The following is a 26,180-nucleotide window of genomic DNA, read 5'->3' as shown; positions in this document are numbered from 1 at the left end:
AGGGAAGATGAAGGTCCCCAGTACTGACCCCTACCACTAAAATGTATGTGCACACACAATCCAGGCCCCCGTGCTCCCTCCCCACCATACGGGTTGCCTTGTTTAGCCACCATTAGCGGGAGTCTATGGTTGCTTGTGCAATTACCACCTCACCAGGATGTTGGGCTAAGCCACATTTCTCCACTCTGCTCTAGTCTCAGCTCAAACAGCTGATGCAACAACAGAGAAACGGCACCTGAACCGAGTTATAAATTATTTTCAGCAGAAAACATTCCGTTCTAGATTCCAGCTACAAAGTACTATGTCGAGCAAATTATTACATCTTCTCATAGATGCCCAAGAACCTAAAAATGTCTCTACCTAAGCCACACCAGAGCAGTTCCATTTCTGCCCTGCACTGGCTCATTTACATCTGTAAAAAGTATCTTTTACAATCAGATCTAGACAACCACTGCTAATGACTCACTGAAGCACCATTACTAATCTGGGATTTATGCCATCATTTTTTCAGTCAAGACTGATTAAAGAGATTTGGCAATATTGCAAACATAATTCAGCATCTCTGGCACTGTTTAGAAAACTGTGATCACAGCTTCACATGTATTAAGACTAGTGGCCATCTGCAAAATTTCATGCTAATGCATCTAAAGAACATATCCTTAGCCAGCCATTTAAACTGGGTGAAAAAGATGGGTGGGAAAAGAAGGTAAGATCCAACAGAGTATGATTAAGTAAATATCTTGTTCTAGAGAGGCTAAAACTCTGGCATTAAAAATAGATAATCTACGCAATGTCATCTCAAGTGTTGCATACACTTTTCATAAAACCAAAATATTCTTATATTAACAACAAACTGAAAAAAAAAAAAGACTTCTATTAAAAATACAGACAACTGGTTTTGAGACATCACACCTCAAAACAATAATTATTTAAACATGTTACCAAACTGCAACAATGTTTCTCCCCCACACGTGCCTTTCAACTTTGCCTGAAATCAGTACTTCAACAACAGGAGCAAACCCACATCGCTTCAAGCATTCTCCTGGCACCAAGAAATGGAAGCAGGGCATAAAGCTAATTAAGAGTGCAATATTAAAAGCTGTGGTATCAGCAAAGTGAAGGTGCAGACAGCAGCAGATTTTCTGTGACTCTTTACTAGATAACTTGTCTCTACTTCCATCTGAAAGCCAACATCTAGTGCTCTGAGTATGGAAATTCAGTTTTAAGTCTGGAGGTTGAACTGCTGCCAGCAACAGATTCAGATTCAAGCAGATGGAAGAGAGAAACTCCAGCTCCGACAGGTAGGGACTGCTGCTGCTATGTGGAGCTACACTTTCATTTGGTACATTTTCACACAGTTGTTAACCAAATCCTTTTCAGAGGAAAAGTAGGCCAATCAGCCTGACAGTATCACATTTCCAAAGCCTTCCAACAGGTCCCTCTCATTATTCCCCTGACCACCACATTTTCCACTAAAAATCACAGGGACATCACAGACCTCCAACTCCAGCTTCATGTCCCTCCTTTTCTCCAGAGGAGACCGCTCCCTTACTATTCATCTTACGAACTTGCTCATCACGTGTCATTTCAAGGATTTCCACGCTGGCCATTACTGCCAGGAACACTTCTCTTTTTGAGCCTAGACCCTGCCCCTATTTCCACCCTTGCTAGCACCAAATACTCAATGCTGAGGAGAAACTAAGCACCCAATAAATGCAATGTCATACACATTCATCAGTACCAAAATATCACTGTCAAATGTAAATGTGACAGAAGAGGCGGTCTCTGGGAAAGGACTTTTTTGAGCATCTGAAGCACACTGAGCTAGAATATCAGGCCTGAACAGCATATGGCAGAGTTTCTTAGTGTAAAATTGGAGGGACAAGAGCAGCACACATGCCTGAAAGGCAACATGGAAAATGGCTTTAGCTGGGCTGTCACAAGAAGAGAAAGGTTATCAACCCTGCTGGTATTTTGATAAAAATGAGCACATGCTATATACACACACAAGCACAGTCACCTTTTCGCACACAAATCTTCACTAAATGTTATTTAAGAATATTCAAATGAATGCCCAAAACCATGTAAAAAAACAACAAAACAAAACTACCTGACCGTAAAAAGGAAATATGTAGCTTTATCTTCCTTTTCAACCTTCAGCTACCTCCCCCATTACCTTACTCACAATGTCTGCTCTCAGCCCCGTGCAACACGTCATTTAGGAGAAAACCAGGTCTACACCCAGCACACATACCACAACAGGAAAGCACAAATATATCCTGCATCATGACACCTCATTCCTGTCTGCAAACAGTAACCTCAGGCAAACGCAAGACTCTATTACAAAGTGCCTCCACTAAAAAAAGCAACCAAAACAATCTTTTCCCTACAGTTACCCACCTGCACAATGCCTTTAAATACTATTAACCAAACCATTCCTCAACACACACCCATTCACCTTGTTAAAGGGGTGCAACAGCTGTTCAAAAGTAAACAGAGAGGCAAGCGACCAGATGGGGAAGGGGGCTGACTTCCATTTGAGAGCCTGGGAAGGCTTTCGCTTCAGGAAGGACAGGAAACAGCTCTTCAGAGGCAGAGGCTGTTCCTCTGACCAGAACCAACCATCATGCTGCCTAGTCTAGAGGGGGACAGAGGAGTTTCTTACTCATGGGATGTTACCCTCTTAATCTGGGTTCAGTAGGAAACAAAAAACCTTTTACATCCAATATGCCATGGCACTCAGACCTACCAGACAGAAAGGACTACAAGCTAACATTTTAGCAACGCATCAAAGTTCCAGCGCAAACGCACAACAGCCACATGAGTCCCACCTTAAGAAACATCCTAAACCAGCGTTCAGTCAGAAGTAAAGAGCTGTTCTTTGGGCCAAGAGAGAAGAAACTGGTATGTATCTTGCTGCTGATGGAAACAGGAAAGCTGAGATCACGACTGTGGATTACTGACAACAGGATAACAAGCCATTTCTTTGGTGTCAATGGCTTGTTGAAGACATAGTCAATTGGGCAACCATAGTTTTATTCCTAAGTCACCTCTCTTCCTCTCTGGAAATTAACTACATTTGCATGTCTTTCTACCCACAGGGTAACCATTAAAGAAGTTTTTATATTAATCAGCATCACTAAGATCAAAGCATCTGAGACACAGTATTTTAGGATAATCATGCAAAGTGAAATGTTATTTCTATCTGTATCAACTGCTATTAATAGTTTTCTTTAATTTAGTTATCTGTAGCAGTCAACATGGGAACCTCATGTTTCACTTTCTGCCTTTCTTTTTTCCTGTTATGCTTTAGGAGGCTGATTCAGAAAACACAGGAAATTCTATCACTTAGGAATTCTACACAGCCTCTGTACTAGACCCTCTAATTCACACAGTGCCTTGAAGGTATTCCTTTCAAGCATTTGTTCAGTATTTTGAACATTCGTGCAGAGGGCTGCTTCTCCTTTCATTTTCTTTCTGAGAAATGCAAATCTCCAATTTTTAGACTTTTGGGTGATTTCAGTTTCTGACTGCTAATTCTGTGAATTCAGTAATACCAAAGTTCCCTCAGAGTTCACTGTTCCTCTTCCTTGGTTTTTTTCTTGGGTTTTTTTGTTTGTTTTGTTTTTTCAAGCCTTGCTTCTCACAGTTCTCTAAATTATGCTCTCATAATCTTTGACCATAAATCTAGAGGGTCTTTCATCATCTCCTCCCCATCAGCTGCATCATAAAAATAATGACAGGTAAATTATATTTTCCCTATCTTCTCCATAAATTAATGTAAAGGTATTTAAAAGTCTGTTTGCCTACAACTCATAAATATGGCTTTTCCTAATCCTGTCAAACTTTCACAGAGAGCTCATGCCTCTCAACTTGTGCTCTGCAAGTACCCTTTCTGTTCAGGTATATCTCTTGCCACCTTCATGGCTTCACCACTTCAAACGGTATCAGTTCTAGTCTAATCCTAATCTGCAAGCCTAACTGCAGCAAAAAAGGACCATTGAAAAAAAAAAATCCCCACTACCTTCTACTTATAGACCTAATGCATATTTTCTTTTTTATTCTCCGAGCTCTTGACACTTTTAGGTGAACCGAAGCTCTTCTCCTTCCAGAGCCACACATTACCCTCCCTAGAGGCGTATGTGTTCATGGGCTCTCCATCCCAGATGCTAAACAATAAACCAAAAAAAGGGCAAGAATATAGATTTTTTTTTTACCACTTCTTGCGTCCTCCAGTCCTTAGACATCACAGTTTAAATTAGGCCAACCGTTGGCAAGGTCTAACTTATGTATCTCAGTAGCAGGCCCCAGATGGAAATTACTGGGGTACACTGTGCTCTCAGAACCTCAGAATGCTTCTGAGAGGGCACTCATCACAACAGGGAGGGTCAGAGTACTGGCTACAGGAGCAGCCTGAAAGTAAATGCTTCCCATGAAACATTTGGCTCAAAACCTCTACTTCAGAGACTGTGTAGCTCCTGATACTGCTCTGCTGCAGAAACACCATAAAATGGACTTGTTTGCATTTCACTAACCTTTCACTTTGTAGATGTTCCAGGTAGATACAATACACACAAATATGATGTCGGCACCAAACTGGCACTCTGTGCGGAGTTTTGCACCATGAATCCCTAAGGCAGTCAACCATATACAATTACACAAATCCAGACATAATTAGAAGCCTATATAAAGGGTGGGGTTTGCCCATCCTCATAACTACTCTGAAGGGCCTCAGTGAAACACAGATGTTTAGAAGAATCTCCAACAATTATTCCCTCAGGAATCACTGGTCCTTCTGATCATTTTACCCAAGTCTCACAACACCCAGCCTTCTCCTGAAAGTCTCAGGTCCTTGAAGCGTGTATTACACATAAGAAAGACAAAACCTTTCACCTTATCACTATCAGACTAGAGCCTGGAAACATACCTTACAAGTCAACTCATAAAGAGGGAAGGATGCATGTTAGACCTTCAGTACCACTGACACAAAAAATTTAAAGACACAAGAGTTTCCAGGAAGAGCAGCCTGTAAGGCGACCACGCAGCATGCTATTTTACTCTATATTAGTGATGGAGACCATCAAGATTGGGAGCTACCTAAAAACTCCCAAAGCTGGGAGAAAAATATGAGGTCTATGGCAGGATTATTTCAACAACCCTCACAATTCTGAAGGCTTCCTGTGATTTCCAAACATCCAAGGTTGACAATACTACTGCCACATAAGTTCCCTGACATCTTTTTTTAACTGCCGCATGCAAAAGTGAGGCTTCACGACCTCCTCTGTTCTAGAGACAATTACTCATGACCTTACTTTACTGGAGACATGACCACCATGGCTTCTCCTGAAAGAACCTTTCACTGGATTCTCACAACCTGTTTCAAATAACTGTTTCCCCTTCCCTCCTATCATCAGCTGCCTGTCTCAAATGCAAATTTCTGGAGCAGGAAGTAGGAGGGAGAAAAAGGTGCACTTACAGCAAAGTAAATTTCTACCCTCAGGAGCACCCTTGCAGAAGAACTACTGTACCACTGTGACTCTCTCCAGCCCCTACCTGTCAGACGTGGTGTGGAAGGGAAGGCAGGTTCCAATGGTAACTCCTGGGATGAACTATCCTGTTCATATATATGTCAGTGGAGAGGACTGTGTTGCTGGCTTCTTTCTTCACACGGCAAAAGACACCCCAGGAGCAAATATTTTGGGGATTTTAATGCTCCAAAGCTAGACGAGAGATGTTCAAAGCAACCCTGGACTGCTACAGCAAGATGGTAATACAACAGGACACTACTGTTCCAAGAGTAAGAACTAACGTAGTACTTTCCGAGGTGCAGCACCCTGAGATAACTCTGAGGTAAGGGAAACCAGGGGGGAACTTGCTTTTATCCCTTCAGAGCAACAGAAAGGAAACAGAACAAGGATGCAACCTAAGAGAACCACAGAAATAAAGAATTTTCATTCCTATGCCAGGTCTTCAGCCCCTGAAACATCTAGATGAGACATGACATTCACATAACAAAACAGCAGAAGTTTTCACTGCTCTTCCTGAGAAGGGATATCTCACTAGAAAAACACTGATCCTCACAATTCATTCCCCATTGTCTCCCCACATACCTGCTTTCTGCTGGGACTGAAGAGCAGTGTTTTTAGAGCAGCTCTCAAAAGTCTCCCTGTGCTTAGCAGCTACTCTAATTGCTGAGTTTCTTCTACACAACAGAGCAGAAGCCTCCACTACACCAGCGTCTCTTCTCCCAGGGCGGTATTATCCTGTTGAGAAGTAACAGGCATAATGCAGTCACTGAAAAGCGGCACAGTTCACATACAAAGAGCCAACAGTGAGCCTGTGATGACTTCTAATGGCTTCATTTACATCTCACCAGTCCATTTTCAGCAGCATGCTTCCTTTACCTACAAGATTTTAATACAGTTGCTCAGTTCACATCCAAGTCTGCAAGGTACTGAAGTTCCCAGTTCCTGACAGCACCTGGACACTTACTGCTCTACTGTAACTGGGCTACTTAGGCTATACAAGAGAACTGCTAAATATCTCATGTAAGCATGTTCATTCAACATATTAACTAGACATTTAATCTGAAGTGTTCTCAAAATTGAATAGAGCACACACATCCAAAACTCTCCTTGCAGATTCACTCATTATAGAAGCTTTCACATAGATTTCTTGACTGACTGTTCTGCTGTGCTCTCTTTTTATAGAGTCTATAACCTTCTGGTCATAACAGATTACTTGCTCCCAGCTGGAAAGCCTCTTGGGAACACAGAACAGTAACCTACCGTTAATATATTAAGTACAGAACATTTCAGACACCGTGACGCAGAAATCACAAAGATAGAAAGCTATGTGAGAACCTGATGTAGAATTAACAAGGCCTGTTCCATATCCATCTCTAGCTCAAGAGAAGCAGTAAATCTACAGATCACGTTGGAAGCCTGTGGCTCAGGCACCGCTCCTGTAGCCGCTGGTACTTCTACCAGAAATACAGTTCTTACTGATACTTCTTGGAAAGGGTAATTTTACTAAAATATAGATTGGGTCAAACCAACAGGAAAAAATAACTATTCCTGGGTAATCTGTTCTTGCCAAAAGAAACATACTGTCAAAAAGATTCAGTCAGAGCATATGTAGTTTTCTCAACTCTTATATTCTTTGTAAGATGAAGTCTGTCTATTACTTGAAAAAAAAACCTAAGTAATGCAGACAACTTAGATGGCAGTACCCATACGTTCTGAGTTAGTGCTCAATAAATGCTTCCTCACAGTTGTTTGGGAAAGGTACATTGCCTGGGGAGAGAAATAGTTTTGATATATATCATATATACGAAGATGCAAGTCAACATTTCCACCATTCTTACTAAAAGGGGAAGAGTAGGAAAGTCTCTGGCTACATTGAAAGCAGTTCCTTGCTATGCAAGATTTCCCCCATTTTCTAACAGACAAGTCATTTATATGCCATCACTAGTCCCACATTGTTTTAAAACCTCTTATATGCCACTGCATGCCAAACATGATGCTGTTGTGTCACTGCACAACAGCTGAGACACAGAGGATCATACGAAGTGAATTAACACTTTGTGAAGCACTTTCTAATCCTTCAGCAAGAGAGAAGCAATCAGAAGGTGGGACCAGTAGCATCACCACCCATAACTATGGCTGTTCAACTCCACTTCTTAAAAGACTGTTTTCAGTGGCTTACATTTTCCCAAAGTGTGTGCCCAGAAATTTTTCATGCTGAGTGTTTGCCTCAGACTGATTTTTAAAGAATAATCACTAGCTTCAGCTAAAACAGTTCAGCTGCTGCCAAGAATAAGGGCTAAAGGAACAATGTTTTGCATAAATTTAAAAAAACAAAAAAAACTGGCAGTCTTTCCCTTCTACCCAAATTCTTTTAAAAATCACAGTAAACACAGATCCTGTAGAGATTCACTCACAACTAAAATCTCCAAAGATTCCAAAAAACTGAGTACTCCTGATTTCCAAAGGTGACCTAAGCGCACATGCACTGCCCTATAAGCAGGCTCACTGCTCCAGCCCATGGGGTTCAGAAAACAGTTTCTTTTAATAAACATTCAACATCAGTTTGGTTGAACATTGAACTGGGCCAACAGACCTTGTATCTCAGGACAAACCTTCGGGACTATGAAAGAAATATCAAATTCAAAAGCGTGGGGAAAAACAACGAAACCAAAGGAGCAGAGGAAGGAGTAATAGATCTGAAGAGCAATACTGGCAAAGTTGGCTTAAAGAAAACGAAGGTGTCAAAAGACCAGGACTGAAGTTTGGGGGTAGAAATAAAGTCAGAAATTACTTGGCTGGGAGGAATCATTGCAATAAAGAGCTGAGGAACAGACAGGTATAGGCAGATCAAAGACACTGGAGAAGCAGCATCAGCAGGAAACCCAAGGCAGGCAGCCTAAGCTGATGCAAGGAGGCTGGTAACCAGCTGTGGGAATGGGAGAGATACTGGACGCAGACTTCAAGGGAGAACCAGCCTTCTTCTGCAGAAAGAATAAAGTATCAACTAGCTTGGGATGTCCGACTCAAGACATTCCATGATTCAACTTTGGAAGTATACAGTCTTTTACGTAACATATGAAGAAATAGCTGGGAGGGCTTAGCAGTTCTGTAAAACTGAAACTGGATCTTAAATCAGGCATCCAAACCCAGAAATATTGACCAATGGCAAAAGCACAATTTTTAAAGACTTGCCTTGCACCACACAGGAACTGCGGGGAGCGGTAGGGTTGTGTCCCAGGCCTCCAGAAGGATGCAGCTCTCACTTAGAAAACCACCTTGTCCTGCTCTTCCTTCAATCCCCCCTGTTTTGATCACTGTACAACTTCCAATTTCTGCAACAAATAAAGCTGTTACACTCACTGATGTCCTTGACTGCATGGTTCATCCCCACATTAGGCCCCTCCTGTGCATTAAATACAACACAGAGGAGCAGATCACCTAAGTAAAGTTTCAGCGTAATTGGAACCCATGAGGCCTAACTGTGGTTACATGGACTGATCTTTTAAGTCAGCTATTGTGTCAGCAGGGTAGGTCACTTGTGGTTTAAAATACTGTCTTCCGGCCTATAACCATCTTGTTTGTCTGGGGCAGCGCTGCTTCGCATTCAGCATGGAACCAATAATGCCAAACACTTCCACGCTTCTGCCAATCCCAGAAATTGTGAGAGATGATTCACCCACACTTTGGGAGCAATAGTTATGACGACTAGAAAACCTCAAGGACCATGTTCATCCATGTTTCTAGAAGTATGCAACTGGACAGCAGAGCAAGTTCACAAGCGCACAGGGAGTTAAGTTTGTCACTCAAGGCTACCTCCTAGCTTTCGGCTGTGCACTGACTTTTAAACATGGCTAGACATACGTGACTTTTCTACTGACAGTATTATCTACTGGTCTCGTATTAATTGTTGCTATATCTGTCTGTGTGATACTGTACAATTTTAAACTTTAAAAAGTGACCCATAAAAACTGGAAGGGTTAAGATACCCACAGCATAATTCTCTTGTGCAGACGATGTCCGTACTCACAAAGCACCTGAGAAATGCTCTACAGATTTCTGGACCTGGACAGGAAGACTCATCCCAGATTTTTCATTTTATACATAGCATCTTCCACAAGACAATACACAAGCACCTTTTTAAAAACAAATGCTGTAATCTTCAGTAAATTCTGACATTTTCAGAACTGCTATCAAAATTAACAATGTTCTAATACTTACCGCTTTATGGTAAAAATATAACCAAAAAGTGGCACACACTGAGCTAGGCAAGTAGCTCTGGTGACTGAAGATATTACCACGCTGCTGTTCAAGTTTATGGCCTCCCAAGCAAAGTCACTGGACCAGATTGAGTGGACCGCTCTTCAGAAATGTCAAACCAACAGTTTAAATTAAGCCACTGAACTTTGCACTAGAGTTGCTGAAGTGCAGGCACACATTTCTTTCCACCTGCCCTGCTGTGGGAGGCACAGTAATTTTCAGCCGAGTGAATGTTAAAAGTAGCTACAGGATCAAAAGAACCGTTCGTGGCAAGACAAGACAAAACACCGCAAGATGCACAGAGAAATCCAGGTGGATAACGGGGGTGGGGTGGGGGGGTGGGGTGCATATCATGAGAGGGTCTACCAATAACTACTTCATTCTGAGCAACACTCAAAAAAACCTCAAGTTGTTTTTCTAAAGAGCACTAGAACAATTAGAGGCTTAGCAACCTAAGAAAAACTACTCCCTTAATACCGGTCATCACAGAGACAACGCAGAAAAAGAACAGCACAGATTCCAAGCAGGCAAGTATTTTTAAGACACCTTATACAAAGCAATTTAATTCTGAAGTCTTATTATAAGTCTTAAAGACTGGACAATTCTTGAAAATTTCTTCTAAAGCCTGAAACCGCACTTCAGACTGCAAGGGTTAAGGCTTAAACAAACACAAACCAGAATTACAGAAAGATCCAATGCCTAACCCTAGCAGTAAGTCCAGCAGTAAGTACAGCACTGCACTTTCCCCAACACAACAGATTTAGTGACAGAGAATGAGTGGAAGAACAAATCCTCAGCAAATCTAGTATGCTCTGTGCCTCCACTGTTTACCTTAAAGACTTGTCCTACTCATCGCAAGGAGAAATTCCAAGCATCAAATTCTTTCTAAGCACAGCTCATTTTGCTTGTAAGTGCTTCTGTAACTGCAAGGAAGTTATGGAAACCTCAGTGATACAGCTGGGTACCGCCTGGTAAAACAGCTGCTCGAACACAGAATTAACCTGGACTTCTTAGCCTTGTAAAAAAGGAAGAAACTGGGCATTTGCAAGGCATTCGCAGGCACTGATTATATTTATAGAATTCTGTACAGTTTGCTACACTGCAGCAAGGGTATCTTAGCTGTAAACTGCCCCAAGGAATTGAGGCGTGCAGTTTCTGAAGATTTGCAACATCTGTACATAGACGCTTCCTGTAATTAGTCATATCTTGGAAAGAATAACTATTCTTATAAAAGTTTAGAGGGATGGTAAAAAATATTATTTTCTCAAGCAAGCGGGCTTGCTTATTGGGAAGACAGCATAGAACAGAGAGCTGAGGTTGCACATGGAATCTTATTTCCATACTTCTTGCATGTGAGAGCAGACAACCCCAGCTTCTCTAAAGCATCCAGCAATGGCAGTCAGCAGCACACAAACCCCGTACCGGGCCCTTGTCTGCAGGTTCTCACTCAGAGCAGCACAGCCCCTCGTGCTTCCCATATGTTTGGGTCCAGGATGCATATGCCAGGGAAGCCCAGCTCTAAAGCCTAGCCCCTGCTTTTGCATTCTCCCCAGGCACACACCAGCTGGAGGTACAGGTACAGAAACATTTTTTGCAGAAACTACAGTTTTGAAGTGCTCCACCGGAGAGTGCTATGAACATAGATCAGAAACACACCGCGTGCATTTTTCTATCACTCTCCTCTTTCCCCTGTGGGCCACCTACTCTCTCATCCTCCCTGCTCTTCCCTTCATGTCCCCCCTCTATATGTACACTCCTTTTCTCCCATGCCTCTTACTCCCTTTCACCTCGCTCAGTTATCTCCTCCACAAAATCTGTTCTGCCTGCAACAAGCTGGAAGAATACAGCTGTATTTCGACAGCGTCGCCTCTCACACAGCAGGCTTCTCCGTCAGCATGGCAAGAGCGGTAGGCCACAAACAAGATGCAGGCCTTAATGAAAAATACAAGACTATCAAAGGGGTTATACTCCCACAAGTGGGCCAAGTCTACACCTAACAGCTCACGGATGTCTTTTTCAAAATACCATTTTGAAGTTATTTCATGTAAGGTCTTAGTGGTATCTCACTGCTGTATGTCGTGAGCACTTTCAGTGAATACAGATGCACATGTTCACTCCATAAGCTGTGCAGAAAGTCTCCTACATCCAAGATCAAGACCTGAACTTGCCTGAATATCAGGGGGGAAACTGTTACCCTCCCGTATTTCATCAAGATGATTTTAGCCAAGTTCGGATGTACCTTGGTACTTTAATCCCCCTATTTACTCTTCATTGCATATTTGGTAAAAATACCATAAAATTCACACTCAGTGGAAGTATAAACAGCCAGGGATAGCCTTCTTGCTGAGTGAATACACTTTATTACAGCTTTTAAACGTTGTTTTCAAGAAGGGCTAACATATTTCTGCAGTGCTGGCACCTCCCTTCCTCTGTGAGACAGAAGAGTGGCTGGCTCAGTGGGCTGACAGAAGTGGCAGCTCAACATCCACCTGTGCTGACAGATGCAACATCCTTAACCCCAGTTTCTGAAACAGGGAAAATACAGCAGCAACTGCTGGGGAAGTCTGGGGAGTCCACCTTCTGTTATCTACTGCACACCTCCCTCACCACAAGCCATACAAACCACAAAAGCTGGCTATGACCCTACCACATCCCTGCGCAGCCCAGACACATGCCCTCCTCTCAGTCAGGTCCCTAATTTATAAATGCCCCTGTTATATTCCTTACTTCACTTGGTCCACACTTCGTTCTCAACCTGCTTTGCCACGGTTCTTCCTTGGTTTTGCCTCGCACACTGCCAATCTGTGGCGACACTTCCCCTACAGTAACCGGAGTGCTGCAGAGAACGCAACATGGGAAGCAAAGGAAGGAGAGCAGCGGCAGCAGGAAGCAGCTGTGAAGTGGGAAAAGGAAAATCCTCCTAACCACAAGTCAGAAGAATCAACTTCATCTATAGTAAAGAGCTTATCATATTAGGTTAAGCAGCAAAAGGTATGATTTAAACACATTTGAGGCTATGCCTATCTCTCTGACAGACGTGGACACTCCAAAGCTTTCTTCTTCCAAGGTCAACATTTTTCAACAGCGTTTCTGCAAAGGATGTCTGTTTGAGATTTAGGTAGATAACCCAACAATAGAGAGGAAATCCAGTTTGTCAGAAAAGAAACAGGATGGGAAGTGACAAGCAGAAGCAAAAAGCGTGTAAGAGAGCTCCGAGCCACGCTGCCTGCATTATTTATCTCCTCTCTCTCTTCAAGGACAACAGGTAGAGGTTTCAAACTTCATCTCCAAGCAAGGCAATGGCTCCCCACATACTGGAAAGAAACACGGAAGTTTTTCCAACAAGTAATCTACAAAGTGGGTCCAAGAGGTAGTCTTATATTCTAAAGGTGTATTTTATGTACTAGCAATTAGGTAATGAAAATTTGCTGTAACAAAGTACATGCCAGAAGCCTTAATTAAATCTTAACAATGAAACGAAAACCAAAAAGGGGTCCCTGGCCTTCTTATTTTCCTTCCTAATTCCAGTACAATAATATGGAGATTAAGGAGCCCAGAACATACAGGAAACAGAGCACCCATTTCACTCCACAGGGAGAACTTCTTCCATTTAACACAGCACCTGTGCAACCAGACTGGACTTAAACAGGTCTGAGAGACCACTGAGGATGTCCAACCTTCCATATATCTGAGATCTGAAGACTGAAAATTCTACTGCCCTACTAGGGGTACAGGCTTCTGTCTCAGCTGACAGCAAGCAAGACAAGTAAACTTCTGCAGAGGTCACTGTCTTCAGTAACAGAACCAAACGCCCTCTGAAGATCACACAGCTCTTTTGCCACATTTTGGCAGGGACTGTTTCTCCATGGATCCCTACAAGCTACCACCCACTACAGATTAAGTCAAAATTAGCTGATTAAAAATAAATTAAATCACAGGTAAAGTTGTCATGTTTCAAGAAAAATGTATATAGCCTAGATAGAGATACTTGAAAACAGCACTGAAATCACGAGCTGGTAACAGCTTGGTACTGCCAGCAGAGAGCAGTGAATAAAAGAGGTCACACCCACCTCAAAGTTTGGAAAGTGCCAGAACTTCTAAATTTAAGAATACCAAATTTAAAGTTCTTGCCAAAAATACATGTATGTCGCACCCCACCCTCCCATTTGTTCCTGCCTAACATTTGCACCGAGAGTCAGACAGATAGACCTGTGAAAAAAATTGGCAAGATACTGCATTTTCTGAGTTCCTAGAAGCAAGACAGCCCGTTGAAATAAAATCTTCAGAAGCAGGACAAAAACTTAGTAAGTTTTTAAATGAAGAGTCTTTGAAAAAAAGCATTAGCAAATGGTGGTTCCTCGAGGGGAAACTAATAATCATGCTTTCAGGACAACAGGGTTCTGCTACCTCATCTCCCTTGCTTTAGAGTTTGAGGACATACAAACACAGAAGTGTCTCTGCTTCTGTTGCTTGAAAAGTAACCCAGCAAGACCTTCCCAGCTGGCTCTTTACTGCCAACATAGACAAGTTCAATACTACAGACTTCTGCAGAAATAATCATATTGGTCTGCAGATGAAGAGCTACTGGCAACATAGTCCAGACAAAAGCCCCTGTACCATCTATGTAGTCCATGCTGAGCACTAACCTGCATATGTTGGCTTTACTCCTTGTATGGAGGAACATGTACACCCCTGGGACAAAGCTGCAACTTCATTCTTACACTGCTCCATCAAAGCCACGTGAAACGGATGATGGTGCACCTGTACTGCAAAGGCAGGGCAAAAGCATTTCTACTGTAACTCACTACCATAATCTAGCTTAATTCATGGGCAAAAATCTGAAATATGCACCAAACTAAACATACAATCTGTTGCCTTTTAAGACTTCTCTACACCGGGAAGGCATCGTAAAAGCCAATCTGGAACAACTTAAGGGAGGTTAAATGTTCTTAAGCATCCCGTCACTTCCCGCTGCACACTCTGCTCGCCAGGTTCTGCTCTCCGATTCCTATTCCTCGAAGGTCAGCATCGCCGCCGGAGCAGCACTGCTGAGCGAGCCCGGCCGCACCACACGCCACCGGGCCGCAGTGGCTCTGCCCTTCGCTTTTTCAGATTCCCGCTGGCGACCCCGAGCGCGCAGCTCCCCCAGCACGGGGCCTGCTGCGCCCCCAGCGCGCCCGCGACCCCCCACTGCCACAGCGCGCAGGTGCGGCGGGCGCAGCGCTGCTCACGGGCCCCGCCGCCCCGCGCCGCTCCCCGCCGCGCCGCCCAGGCACCGCCGCACCGCCCGGCCGCGGGCCACCCTGCCGCCGCGGGGACGGGTCTGGGGGCGCGGAGCCCGCCGGCCGCTGCGCCACACGCCCAGAGCACAAAGCCGGGCGAGCAGCGCCCGGGCTAGCGCCGGAAGGCGCAGATCTCGTAAAAACATCTGGGCGCGGGACCGCACAGGAGCTTTCAAGCACACAGCCCCCCGAATCACATATTAAAAGCAACATCATCCCTTCGCCTTTTTTCTTTTTTTTTTTGGTTTTTTTTTTGACGTCTCCCTCTCGCATCTCCTCCCGAGACCGCTGTCCGTGCGCCCCGCCTCACACACGGCGGCCGGGCCCGGCCCGGCTCAGGCGGGGGCTCAGGACGCACCTTCACCGGCGGCGAGGCCGCAGCCGCAGCCCCCTGGCGCCCCCCGACAAAGCCACCACAGCGATGGCCGAGACCGCGCGACGGCACGACGCACAGCGGGGGCCGGGGCCGCCCCAAGATGGGGGCTCGGCGGTGCGCGCCCGGGACGCCCCCAGCGGCGGCGCCCCCCGCCCAACGGCCGCCCCCCCGCGCGCTGTCAGCGGCGCTCCCCGCCTCGGCCTTGAGAGCCCCGCCGGCCCCGGCCCCCGCCGCGCTCCCTCCCGCTCCGGCCCCCTCCTCGCAGCGCAGCGCGGCGCGGCGCGGCAGCCCCCGGCCGGAGCCCCCCGGCTGCCCCTCGCTCACCTCCGCCGCCCCGGCTCGCCGGGCCCCGCCCCGCGGCAGCCCCCGGCCCCGCACGCCGGCGGCCCGTTGCGCGCCGGCGCCCGCCCGCTCGTGACGGCACCGGGAGCGGCGGCCCCGCCCCGCCCCTCCGCGCCGCGCCGCGGGGGGCGGGCAGGGAGGGTGGCAGCGGCACGGCCCTCCCGCCGGGGCTGGGCGCCGCCGGCTTCCAGCACGCCTGCCGTTACCGAGGCCGGCCCCCGCTTCTGCGTGCGCCGCCACCGCCGGCTGCGGGGACCCCCGAGACGGAGGCCGGGCGTCGCCCCTATCCCCGTCTGCCGGCAGGACCCGCGGACCCCGAGAAGGAGAACGTCACGGCTGCGGGACGCGCCCCCACCGCGGCCATGAAGTTTCAGCCGTACCCCGCGCGGTGCCCGCCGTGTTTTTCCCTTTTCTAACAGCGCGCTTCCTCCGCTCACCCGCACCCGCGCCCCCTCGGGGGCTGCACCGCAGCGGGCTCAGCCCGCTACATCTCTTGAAACTGCTGTACAGCCCGAGTCTGGGCCCCTTCGCTTCATTTCTACACCATTGCTATCCGGGGGGGATTTAACTTGCTCCAGCCGTCTCCGGTGTCATTTGAAAGAAAGTAAGAAGAGGGCACCGCCCGCCTCTGGCTCATTCCATTATTTTTCGCACGGTGCACAAACACCAAGACGACGACAGGTTACTCACAAGCTACGCTGTGAGAACTCCCAGGAGGTAGGAGGGGCTCCCACGTGCCACAAACACACTGCAGTGGGATATTACCAGGCGCACACAGACACGCTCCTTTGGATTCCTCCAGCCAGCCGCGCATGACCTGCAGGACTGCTGCCAAGTACCAGCCGAGCCAGCCCCAGCACCGCTCTAGTGCAAGAATTTTAATTGGCCTGTTGCACTTCCCCAATGCTGGGAGCTGCCAGCTCAAATCTTCAATATGATCCGAATTTGGGTGGAAAAGCCAGGCGATGCAGCTTTAATTTTTCACTTTTCTGCCACCTGTCATTGGTGAAATTCCATGCAAGCACTTCTGCTTCAAAATCACACAGAACCATAAGCTGTTTTTAACATTTATCTTTGGTCATAGTTTAGCACAAAGTTAATGAACCATGCCGTGTTTTTAAACAAAATGGAGACAAAATAGGAGTTCCTTTACATACTGTGCAAGCTGAAAGCCATCCTCATAAAAATACTTGGCTAGAAAGCAAGCAGACACTGTCACTAGCACCCTTCAATTTTAATACAGAGCTTGACAGCATTAAGCACATTAAACACTGTAGTTTATTTGTAGCTGATGACAACGTTCATCATCATCAATCAAACCACAGCCTTTTAAAGACAACAGGCTTGGACAACTCCCCACCAGGGATCCTGAAAGAACAATGTTTACTACTGATGTTCACGTAGCATCAGTGAATCAAAACAGCACCAAAACCCAACGGATGGGAAGGGCGTGTACATTGCCCCAGCATTGAAGGAAGATGCGGAGAACCACATTATTTATAGGCAGAGCACTGAGAGTTACCCAGGGCAAAGTAAGAGAAAAGCCAGTGGGGCACAAATGCATAGGGAAGGCAGGTTTTTAATTTACCTGATTTTCTTGTAAGATTATAGATTTGTTTGATTTAAGAAAACCTACGCAACAAACCTCAAAAACTGTCAGAGGGGAGTTGTTTTGGAGTAGAGATACTCGAAGAACTGCCCTGGGACCATTACCAGGTATAAGCAGATTCAACATCTTCCTCAAAGATGTGGAAGCATGTATAAATTCACTGCTGATTGTATTTGCGGACAACACAAAAGCTGGCACTGTGGTAAACAAAACAATCGGGACCAGCTGATAAAGCATTATGTTAAAAAATTATTTTTTTTGTCGCCAAATCTCAGGTTATAAATCCAGGAAAAGAACAAAAAGCCATACCTTGAACACTTGGAAAACAGCAAAGTGAAAAACTACTGACTCCAGGAAAGGCTCTGGAGTCATAATGGATAAAGAACTGAAGACAAGATCCCAACTTAATGCTTTGTCAAAGTGTGACATGCATCTTGGAAGCACAGTCAACAGTGTACAAAGAAAGAGGAGATTTTACCTATATGTAGATCACTGAAAAAAAAAACGTAACAGGGGGTTATGTCCTTAAAAGAAGATTACAAATTTGTGAGGGGACTAAGGAAGACAGGCATAACACAAGATTTTAGGAAGTCAATCTATACATTTAATCAAAAAATATTAGACACACATTTTTATTTTTATTTCATTATTATTTTTTAGTTTTAAATGCATACCCAGCAGGAAAATACAAGATACTGCTGACCTGTCTTGCAGAGCAATCCCTTCCCCTTCTTCTGTTAGTGAAAGCTGAAGTCAAATTCTAATCACAAGACAGACACGCGCTTTTAACAGAAGATTACTAGCTGCTGAAATATACTAACAAAAGAAAACAATTACATTTTATGCCCTTTCCAAGGGCTAACACCTTCCTCTAGCATAAAAACCTTCACAGGAGGTCAGACTAGACAAAGGGTGTCAAACTGCCTTACCCTGTCTTACCTTAACTGCTAATATAAAGCAGGGACACTCCACCAGATGTCCAGTCTCAGTCAATAAAGGGCTTTATGCGGTCTCTGCCTTTATATTAAGTAATGCAAAAATTTACCCATCTGATTATCGAACCCCTCAGCACACTGTCTATTCACCCTCATATTCCTCAGTATGCCAGCAATCCAACAACCTGTAACAGATTTCTTCCCACTCAGATTTAAAAAAACATCCTGCTATAGCCAAGACAGAGGGACAGGTGATACAGAACCAAAAGCCTGAGACCAGCAATAGCAATAATAACAAATTATTAGACCTGTGTGACCTGTGTACAAGAACGACTTCAAAACTTCCTCCACCAAAAAAGCCTCAAAAATTCCTGCCATATATTGATAGAAAGCATCTGTATTCCTCATCCTTCATGATAATGAAGGACAACACAATACAATTTTACAGTAACAAAGTTTAGCATTAGAACTCAGGAATTACCAGCCAATTTCTATATTCGCTTCTTTTCCCTAGCTCCTTTTAAACTAACAATAGCGATATTGCAAAAATAGGTTTGGGTATCTTGTTCTAAATCACAGAGATTAGCTTGTATCCTTTCCTCTGTTACTAAAAATCTTTTAAGAAATTATCCCCTTCCATTTCACTGCAGCCCATTAGGACCTACAGGCAAAGAAAGAGCACGGCACGTGAAAGCTTTCATCAGGGCAAACACACCTCAGCTTGACATAAAAATATTATTTCAATGTTTATCTATTAAAATAATTATTACTTGAAATATATCACCTGATACTGACATCCTTAAGGAGCTATTAAAATGCCAATCTTGTTGCTTCTTCTCCTTTCAGTGTTTAAGGGCATTATTAATCAGCCTACTGTACAACCTGAAAATAAAGCAGAGTCTATGTCAAGAAGCTGCTCTCCATGTTTACAGAATTTTCTTCTACAGAGCGTCAACCAAGACATTGTGAGGCATACCACTTACAGAAATAACTGGTTAATAATTTTCTGAAGATACCTGCAGCAAAGCCATCCAGAGACAGATAATTCAGCATGAACATTTGGAAGAAAAAGGAGAAAGGATCTTAAGGCTTCTGGTTACCACACTGTCAACTACAGTTTATGACAGAAACTGAACTGCCATGCCCCTCAGCTTTAGACAACAAGATATGTATTTAGAACACACACGCGTATCCTAAATGACCACACACCAAGTGACAAGGCAGCCTGAGTACTTGTGAAATTCTTCATGCCAACAAAGCTGCTACTGTTCTAAGTTTTCCAACCAAAGGCTTAAATGGATCCTGCTTGCCACCTACATTTTGTGACACTTAGCCCTCTCCTGAAGAGCAGGTGTCAGCCTAGTTTGTTCCAGGCTTCCACCAAAATAATAGTAATTTTTAAAGTTTGCTTTGGAAAAAACCATTATCATCCAACCAGCTCCTCCCCAGAGACTTAAAAGTGAAGAGAGAATACACAACCAATTTCTTATGCCAACCAGGGAATAATGAAGTTCTTTGTAATACAAATGCACACATTCCAAAAGCAGAAAAGCTTTCAAAAGTATTTTTTTTTAAATGGATGTTCTGTCTTTCCTTTTAAGAGGTATAACTTAAATAATAAATGCATGCATACTTGTTAAACACCAACCACTTTCACTTTTTAATATACCTACACATGGGTCTTTAAATAGATTCTGCTTAAACTACATGCTTATAGCTCGTAATGAAAGAATAAAGTTAAGGACCAAAAAAAATTTTAAACCAGAGTAAATGACTATGGCCTATTTTTTATCACAATAAGCACGCCAGTAGTTCTACAACATGCATTTACAGCTATGTAAGTAGAAACGTGTTTGTAGGAGTGGACCACGGAGAGAACATGTTAGGTGATGAAACTACATGTAGTAACACAGACAGGTCCTAATGCTGACAGCGCCACAGTCTGCAACGTGAATCTCAACAGCATTCAGCACCCTTTGACTCTGCCACGATTTAAACAAATGGGAGAAGTGAGAGCAGCAGTGAAAGGTTTTTGCAGACTGCACCCTGTACTTAACATGAATTATTATTAGCAATGCATATATTTGTGATCCTAAAACCAGCAAGAGCCTTTTGGCACGATTCAACCTTTTGTCCTCAGCAGTTCAATTTCACAGATTCAAATACATTGCATGTTCAGTCTTACAAAATCTACCATAGTCTAGAAATATATATGTATTTTTTTTAACAAAAGCCAGTGATATAGCACAAGGTGTGAGACTTAAAAATATCAACACATTCAAATAAAAACATTTTGTGCATTAGGAAAAATGCCAAAATTATAATACACAAATTCATAGTACCTAGGGCTTTCCATTAACAAAACAAATTCTTTTTCACACAAGAAACATTCATAGCTCTCAAGCAGGACAGTACTCAAAATCCCAAGGCAATTATATAGTCCTTTTTAGACAGAATATTATGTTACACAATACTGGACTTGAACAATGAGAGTCTCTCAAGCAAGTCAGTATTTTGATACATATTATATGTATTTTTATACTGTCCTGGATAGCCTAGTGAACCCTTAGGAAGTTTCAACACTAAGATTCTATTTGCTCAAATAATACATGTATTCTGTTAAATCAATTATTAAATCCTTAAATGTCCAACAGCAAACACTGTGTTTAATTTTAACACTTGATCTCCACTAGATAAAGCCAATTACTAAAAATAACTTTAACTAGTTGTCTGTTCCTTTCCAAAAGGAGTTGCTGCAACACCATTAGGTGAGGCTGTGTGATTACACCTGAAAAAGGAACAGATCACCTGAACGATCAAGCCCACAGTCCACTAAGGCAGGATAGACCACAGAAGTGTCCCTGACTACCAAACCCACACACCATTCCCACTCTTCTCTCTAACTGACATTTAATTGCATGTCAAGTGGCTTTGAATTTGGTTTTACTCCCATTTTTATTTTTTCTTCCCCCCATGGAGAAAGCTTGTGAGTAGTACTTTGAAATTAGAATGCTAAGCTAAGAATATTCTCATAGACATCAATATTAGCATACGTAAAGATATAATAGAGAAATTAGGCTGCAGAAAACAAAAGGATGTTTACAGCACTTCAACAAAGAAACTAGCTTTTACACGATCAACGGACATGAAAATGTGAAATCTGTGTTGATTTACAATCGCAAAAATAATACACATACAATGAATATAAACATACTTTGATCACAGAGCAGTTGCTTAAGACAGACAGAAACAATAAACATGCACTCATTCACTGAAGTCATCAGTTTTACAAACAATAAATGTTGCGAGCATCTGTTCAGATGAAATTTAAATCAGTCACATGGCTATAAGCTTAGCCAAGAAAAGAAATTATTATGACTCTCTCACCTCTCGCTATTTCCTGATCTTGTTTCTGATCACCTTGTCTGAAGTTATTTGTTTCCACATATAAGAGTTGCACTACCATTTATTTCTTAAAGGCTTCAAAAGACAGAGAAGGAAGGAGATAAAGACACTGAAGGAAGGAAAGAGAAATACTCTTCAGAAACAAATCCTTACACAGAACCAGCACATATCAACCATAGTCATGGCTTAAGCACTATTTAATGCTTGTTACCCCCACAACTCCCACTTCCTTAACAAGGTGAGGCAAGACACTAATTGATAATTGTTACTATGTAGGTCTCAAAGAACACTGTCATGGCTGCAGACAGATCTGCCACAGTCATCCTCGATCAAAGGAAAGCAAAACAGTATTTTCCTCTATTAATTTCTTCACTTTTTCACTGCAGCTGTTTTATAACTTATGAAACTACAATAACATTTGACTAAGCACAAAGAATTCTAAAGGAAGAGCAAGTAGCAGAAACTAGTTACCATTTATATGAATATGGAGGGAAATTTGAAACTTTTACATCCATAAAGCAAATCATAGAATTCAGAAAGTAACACCAAGAAAAATGCTCACAAAGTAAATTTGTAGAACACGTCTTCCCATAAACACAATTAAGTCCAGATCATCATCCCTCACTTGTACTTATGTTTGGATTAGTATTTAGACACTTGCTTGGAAAATAATGCAGAAATGCAGACTCATTCCGGGTCATCTCAGAGTGGCTTAAATACTGTTGCAAATACTTCCAAAACCCAGTAAAAGTGGCCATGGTCTCCTTAACCGTTAGCCTAAGGAACACCTTTCACCCATCCAAAGATACACAATCCAGGCATACAGCTTTCAAGTCACTGACTAGAATAATTCTGTAGTTCTCTTGCACTTGTGTCAAAACAACAAGAAGACCAATTACCGAACGATAAATCAGACAACTTTCAATTTAGAGTAACCAAATTTTAATCTAGATGTCCAACAAGCCTAGACTGTACTAATAACCATGTACATCAATCATCACATTACATGGAATCTGTAGTAAAAGGAAAGAGACGCCAGCCTTGTATATGTGGGACTGCAAAAACATCACCACTCCTACTACTGCAGGTTTATTGGGTAACAAACCTACTGGGGAGGAAGCAGCTTGCACAGAGATTTCACAACCTTGGTCAACTCCTCACCTCTGAAAAATCCTGAGGTACCCTCTGGGATACCAGTCAAGTAAACTCCCACTTCTGTGTCTTGTATTATTTGTAATATTAAAACATGATCAGAATTAGTAGAATCACAAAAGGCAACTTCACTTCAAAAACCTTCTGCAGCTTATTCTGGATTTTATGTATTTTATTGCAAGTGCATGACAAATATCCATTTTGGCCAGAACTTGCAGTTTATGCTCATCTTTTTAACATTTAAATGCATATCCAGGTCAATCTATTGGAATACTCAGGAGCAGATATAGTAGACACCTTCCACAAAAAACCTGCATGAAAGGATGCAGCAGATACAATCTTCTTACTTTAGTCTCCGTTTTGCTTAAAGTGCTGATGAACCCTGACTTCCCATGGCTGAGTCTCCACGAGGACTTCAGTACCCCTTCCTTCCTCTGAATCTTGCTCTGGTATCCAACTGAAAATTGAAGTCAGTATATTAAAAACATATATTTTGCAAAAGAAACACTTTAGAGTGCTTGTGCTATCTTGGCCCCTTGAAACATCAGAAGAAAGCAGAGAATAAAGCAGAAACCACTGTAAAGAAAATTAGTGATGTAGCAAACAGACCACAGGGTTCTTCCAATGAAACAGACTTTGTATTATTTTAAGTATCACACAAAATATGTGATAAGCATCCTGTGCATTCTAAAATAAACAGCGTGATAACACAAATGACAGAACAGCATGGCAAGGAACACATGAAAACAAGGTAGTGTAAATCTGCTTAGATCTGGTTTTCCAAACTTAACTGGTAAGCTGAAGGAGGAAAATTCAGATTGGGTTGAAGTGGGAGTCACTGCAAATGTCAGTGAGGACAGTGATAACTAAATACAAGAAGTTTCTGGTAAAAAAAGAAATAAAGCCTGAAATAATATTCAGCTTGTAAAATCTGCAGGTTTATTCTTGGCTGTTACAAAAAAGCATTTAATGAAAGGCAAAAAATTACAGTACAGCTACAATAAAAGCTACAATAAAAGCTACAGTGCAACACTTACAGAAGCTAAATTGCAAGTTCTTTCTCAGTGCAGCAGAAAAAGATACTTCAAATCTTAAGAGAATTCTTCTGAATTTAGATAAGTCAGTCTTGAAGATAGCAGTTACAGATTGCAATTCAGGTATTAGATTGAGGAGGTATCTTCTACCTCCATTAACTAAGCCTCTTTCAGAACTCAGAACAGTCGCAAAATCTTTAAATAACTGAACTACACAATGACACAGGTTGTCCAACAACCAAGCAGCTTCCATTTCAAACTTGTACCTACTTTAAAGTGTACTAAAGTTTACTCCTATGCTAAGACACTGTATTTCCTTGCACACAAAACAGTATCTAGGCAAAACCTGTAATGACTTTAGCATATTGTAAACTATATCTGCATTTAGTGTTTAACTTGGTTTTGGATACTCTTCAAGCCTCACTATTACACCAAATAACAAATTTGGCAGAGCACAATTCTTGAAATTTACGGAGTTAACAGGACCAGAAAAATATCACTTATCAGCCTTAGAATTTGGGGCAGTTAAATAGAGACATGCAAGAGCCAGGCCTCTTCCCACATGACTGCTGACAATTAGCTAGAAACTCAGTTTCATCAGGCTCCTTTAAGAACCTACTGGCAGAAAGACAGGCACATCATCTGGAGACACCTATATTGCTATTGCAGGGTCAAATAGGTACTTCAAGCACTAAGTACATAGCATTTTTTTCCTGTCCACAGAACTAATTTTTTGTCACTTTATGGATTAATACAGTTCATAAAGGAGAGGTACAAAAAGCTACTGTGACTTAAATCACGCAGAATGGAAGAAAAATTTTAGGTTCAGTTTCAGCTGTATATTCTTCATTTTGTAATCACATTTGCTAAAATAAAACGAGCCCTGCACTACCCATGCTTAGAAAGTTTTGATACCATCTTTACCACACCTTAACTCCTTTTTTAAATGCCAGAGTAACACAAGATGTTTCTGGACAAGGAACTCCCATCATGAGAGAAACTTTAACTACGTTTTTAAAACTGACTTCTTGCTATCATACTTGATAGCTCACTATATAAGAACTCCCAAAAGTGTTACCGATCATGAATTCAAGTCCTCCAAGAAAATCAATGACAGCACAACCTGAACGCAAGAGCCTGGTTCAAGAGTGAAAGTCGCTTTTTTTAACAGAATATCCTTTTCAACTAGAAGTTCTCTACACACACCTCTTCCAATGGCTCCACTGACAAAAATTAGCTTATCAGTATCTTCTCGCACAATTACTGATCTACGGATACTGTTTAAACCAAAGCTTTACCAAAACAAGTATTAAAATAGGGGGTGGGGTGGGGTCCACCTCATGTCACATTCTAAGCCTAATTCAATCCAAATATACATTTTCCCCATCTTTTTCATACTCTGCAACTCTGTTTTTCCTTCATGAAAAGGAGCGTACTAAATTCAGAGGCAAGACCTGTTCTGCTTGACCGACCCCAGCTTTACTGAATTAAAGTGGTCTTCAGAAAACGGAAAAGGACAGCAAGAATTCAGGCTGCTAACAGCAAACACACCACAAACACTTACCATCGATCTTTTGCATGCAAAAAACGTCATTTGCAAACTCCTACAGTGTCCTTCCCTCAGGCATTGTTTAGGGCTTTTGTTCTCCTGTTAGATGGAAAATAAAAGATCAAAAACTTAATGGATTTCTGCAGCTTGTCGGAGAGACATTAAAATACTTCAGACAAGGCCTGCTCGGGGTTTTGCTACGGTACGGTAACTCGCTCTTTCCTCTTAAATCGCTTAACCCGCTTAAAACAGGAATTGGCAGGCTCGAAAGGCGCGACAGAACACCCCCCCGCCGCGGGCGGGCTCACGCCAGAGGAAGGCCGCCTCCCCCCGGGCCCGGCAGCAGCTCCCCCCGCCAGAAGCCGGCCCCTACGCCTGGGAAGGCCGCGGGCGCGGCGGGGGCCGGCTCACACGGCGGCCGCCTGCGGCCTGGCCCCTCGGGGCGCCGTCCCTCAGGGCTCAACGGCAGCGACGGCGGGGCCGAGGGCGGCGGGGCTCGTCCCGGGAGGGCAGCAGCGCTCACCTGCAGGACGCAGGGGCTGTCCAGCAGGCACTGCCGCAGGTCCTCCCGCACCCCCCCGCAGGCCCGCCCGTCCTCCTCCTTCTCCTCGTAGTACTTGGGCATGGCGGCCGGGCCGGCTCTACGCCTCGCTGCGGCCCGCCCACACGCCGCAACAGGCAGCAGCCGCCATCTTGCGGCCCGGAGCCCCG

At 43.4% G+C, this 26,180-nt stretch overlaps 2 protein-coding genes across 3 annotated transcripts in view; both read right to left on the bottom strand.

The window, feature by feature from the left end:
• The window catches only part of INPP4A (inositol polyphosphate-4-phosphatase type I A), a 131,096-nt gene extending 115,271 nt beyond the window's left edge, over nucleotides 1-15,825 (bottom strand). The window contains exon 1 of one of the 2 annotated variants that reach the window (XM_055703341.1): nucleotides 15,768-15,825. The gene's annotated coding sequence lies outside the window, so the exon portion shown is untranslated. Of the gene's footprint in view, nucleotides 1-6,110; nucleotides 6,287-15,767 lie in introns of those variants that run through there. The other variant, XM_027813364.2, reaches the window with a different exon arrangement.
• Nucleotides 15,826-22,659: 6,834 nt separating this feature from the next.
• LOC102052793 (cytochrome c oxidase assembly factor 5) lies at nucleotides 22,660-26,125 on the bottom strand. Its single transcript, XM_055703392.1, has 3 exons — nucleotides 25,993-26,125; nucleotides 25,485-25,568; nucleotides 22,660-23,343 (listed from the first exon to the last, which is right to left on the bottom strand). Exons 1-3 carry the CDS (start codon nucleotides 26,092-26,094, stop codon nucleotides 23,302-23,304), a joined length of 228 nt encoding a protein of 75 aa, XP_055559367.1. The 5' UTR covers nucleotides 26,095-26,125; the 3' UTR covers nucleotides 22,660-23,301.
• Between the last annotated feature and the right edge of the window lie 55 nt (nucleotides 26,126-26,180).

This window comes from Falco cherrug, chromosome 2 (assembly GCF_023634085.1).
Source record: "Falco cherrug isolate bFalChe1 chromosome 2, bFalChe1.pri, whole genome shotgun sequence".
Classification (NCBI taxonomy): Eukaryota; Metazoa; Chordata; class Aves; order Falconiformes; family Falconidae; genus Falco; species Falco cherrug.
Note: the sequence above shows the minus strand (reverse complement) of the source record. Positions and strands in the feature narration are given on the sequence as shown.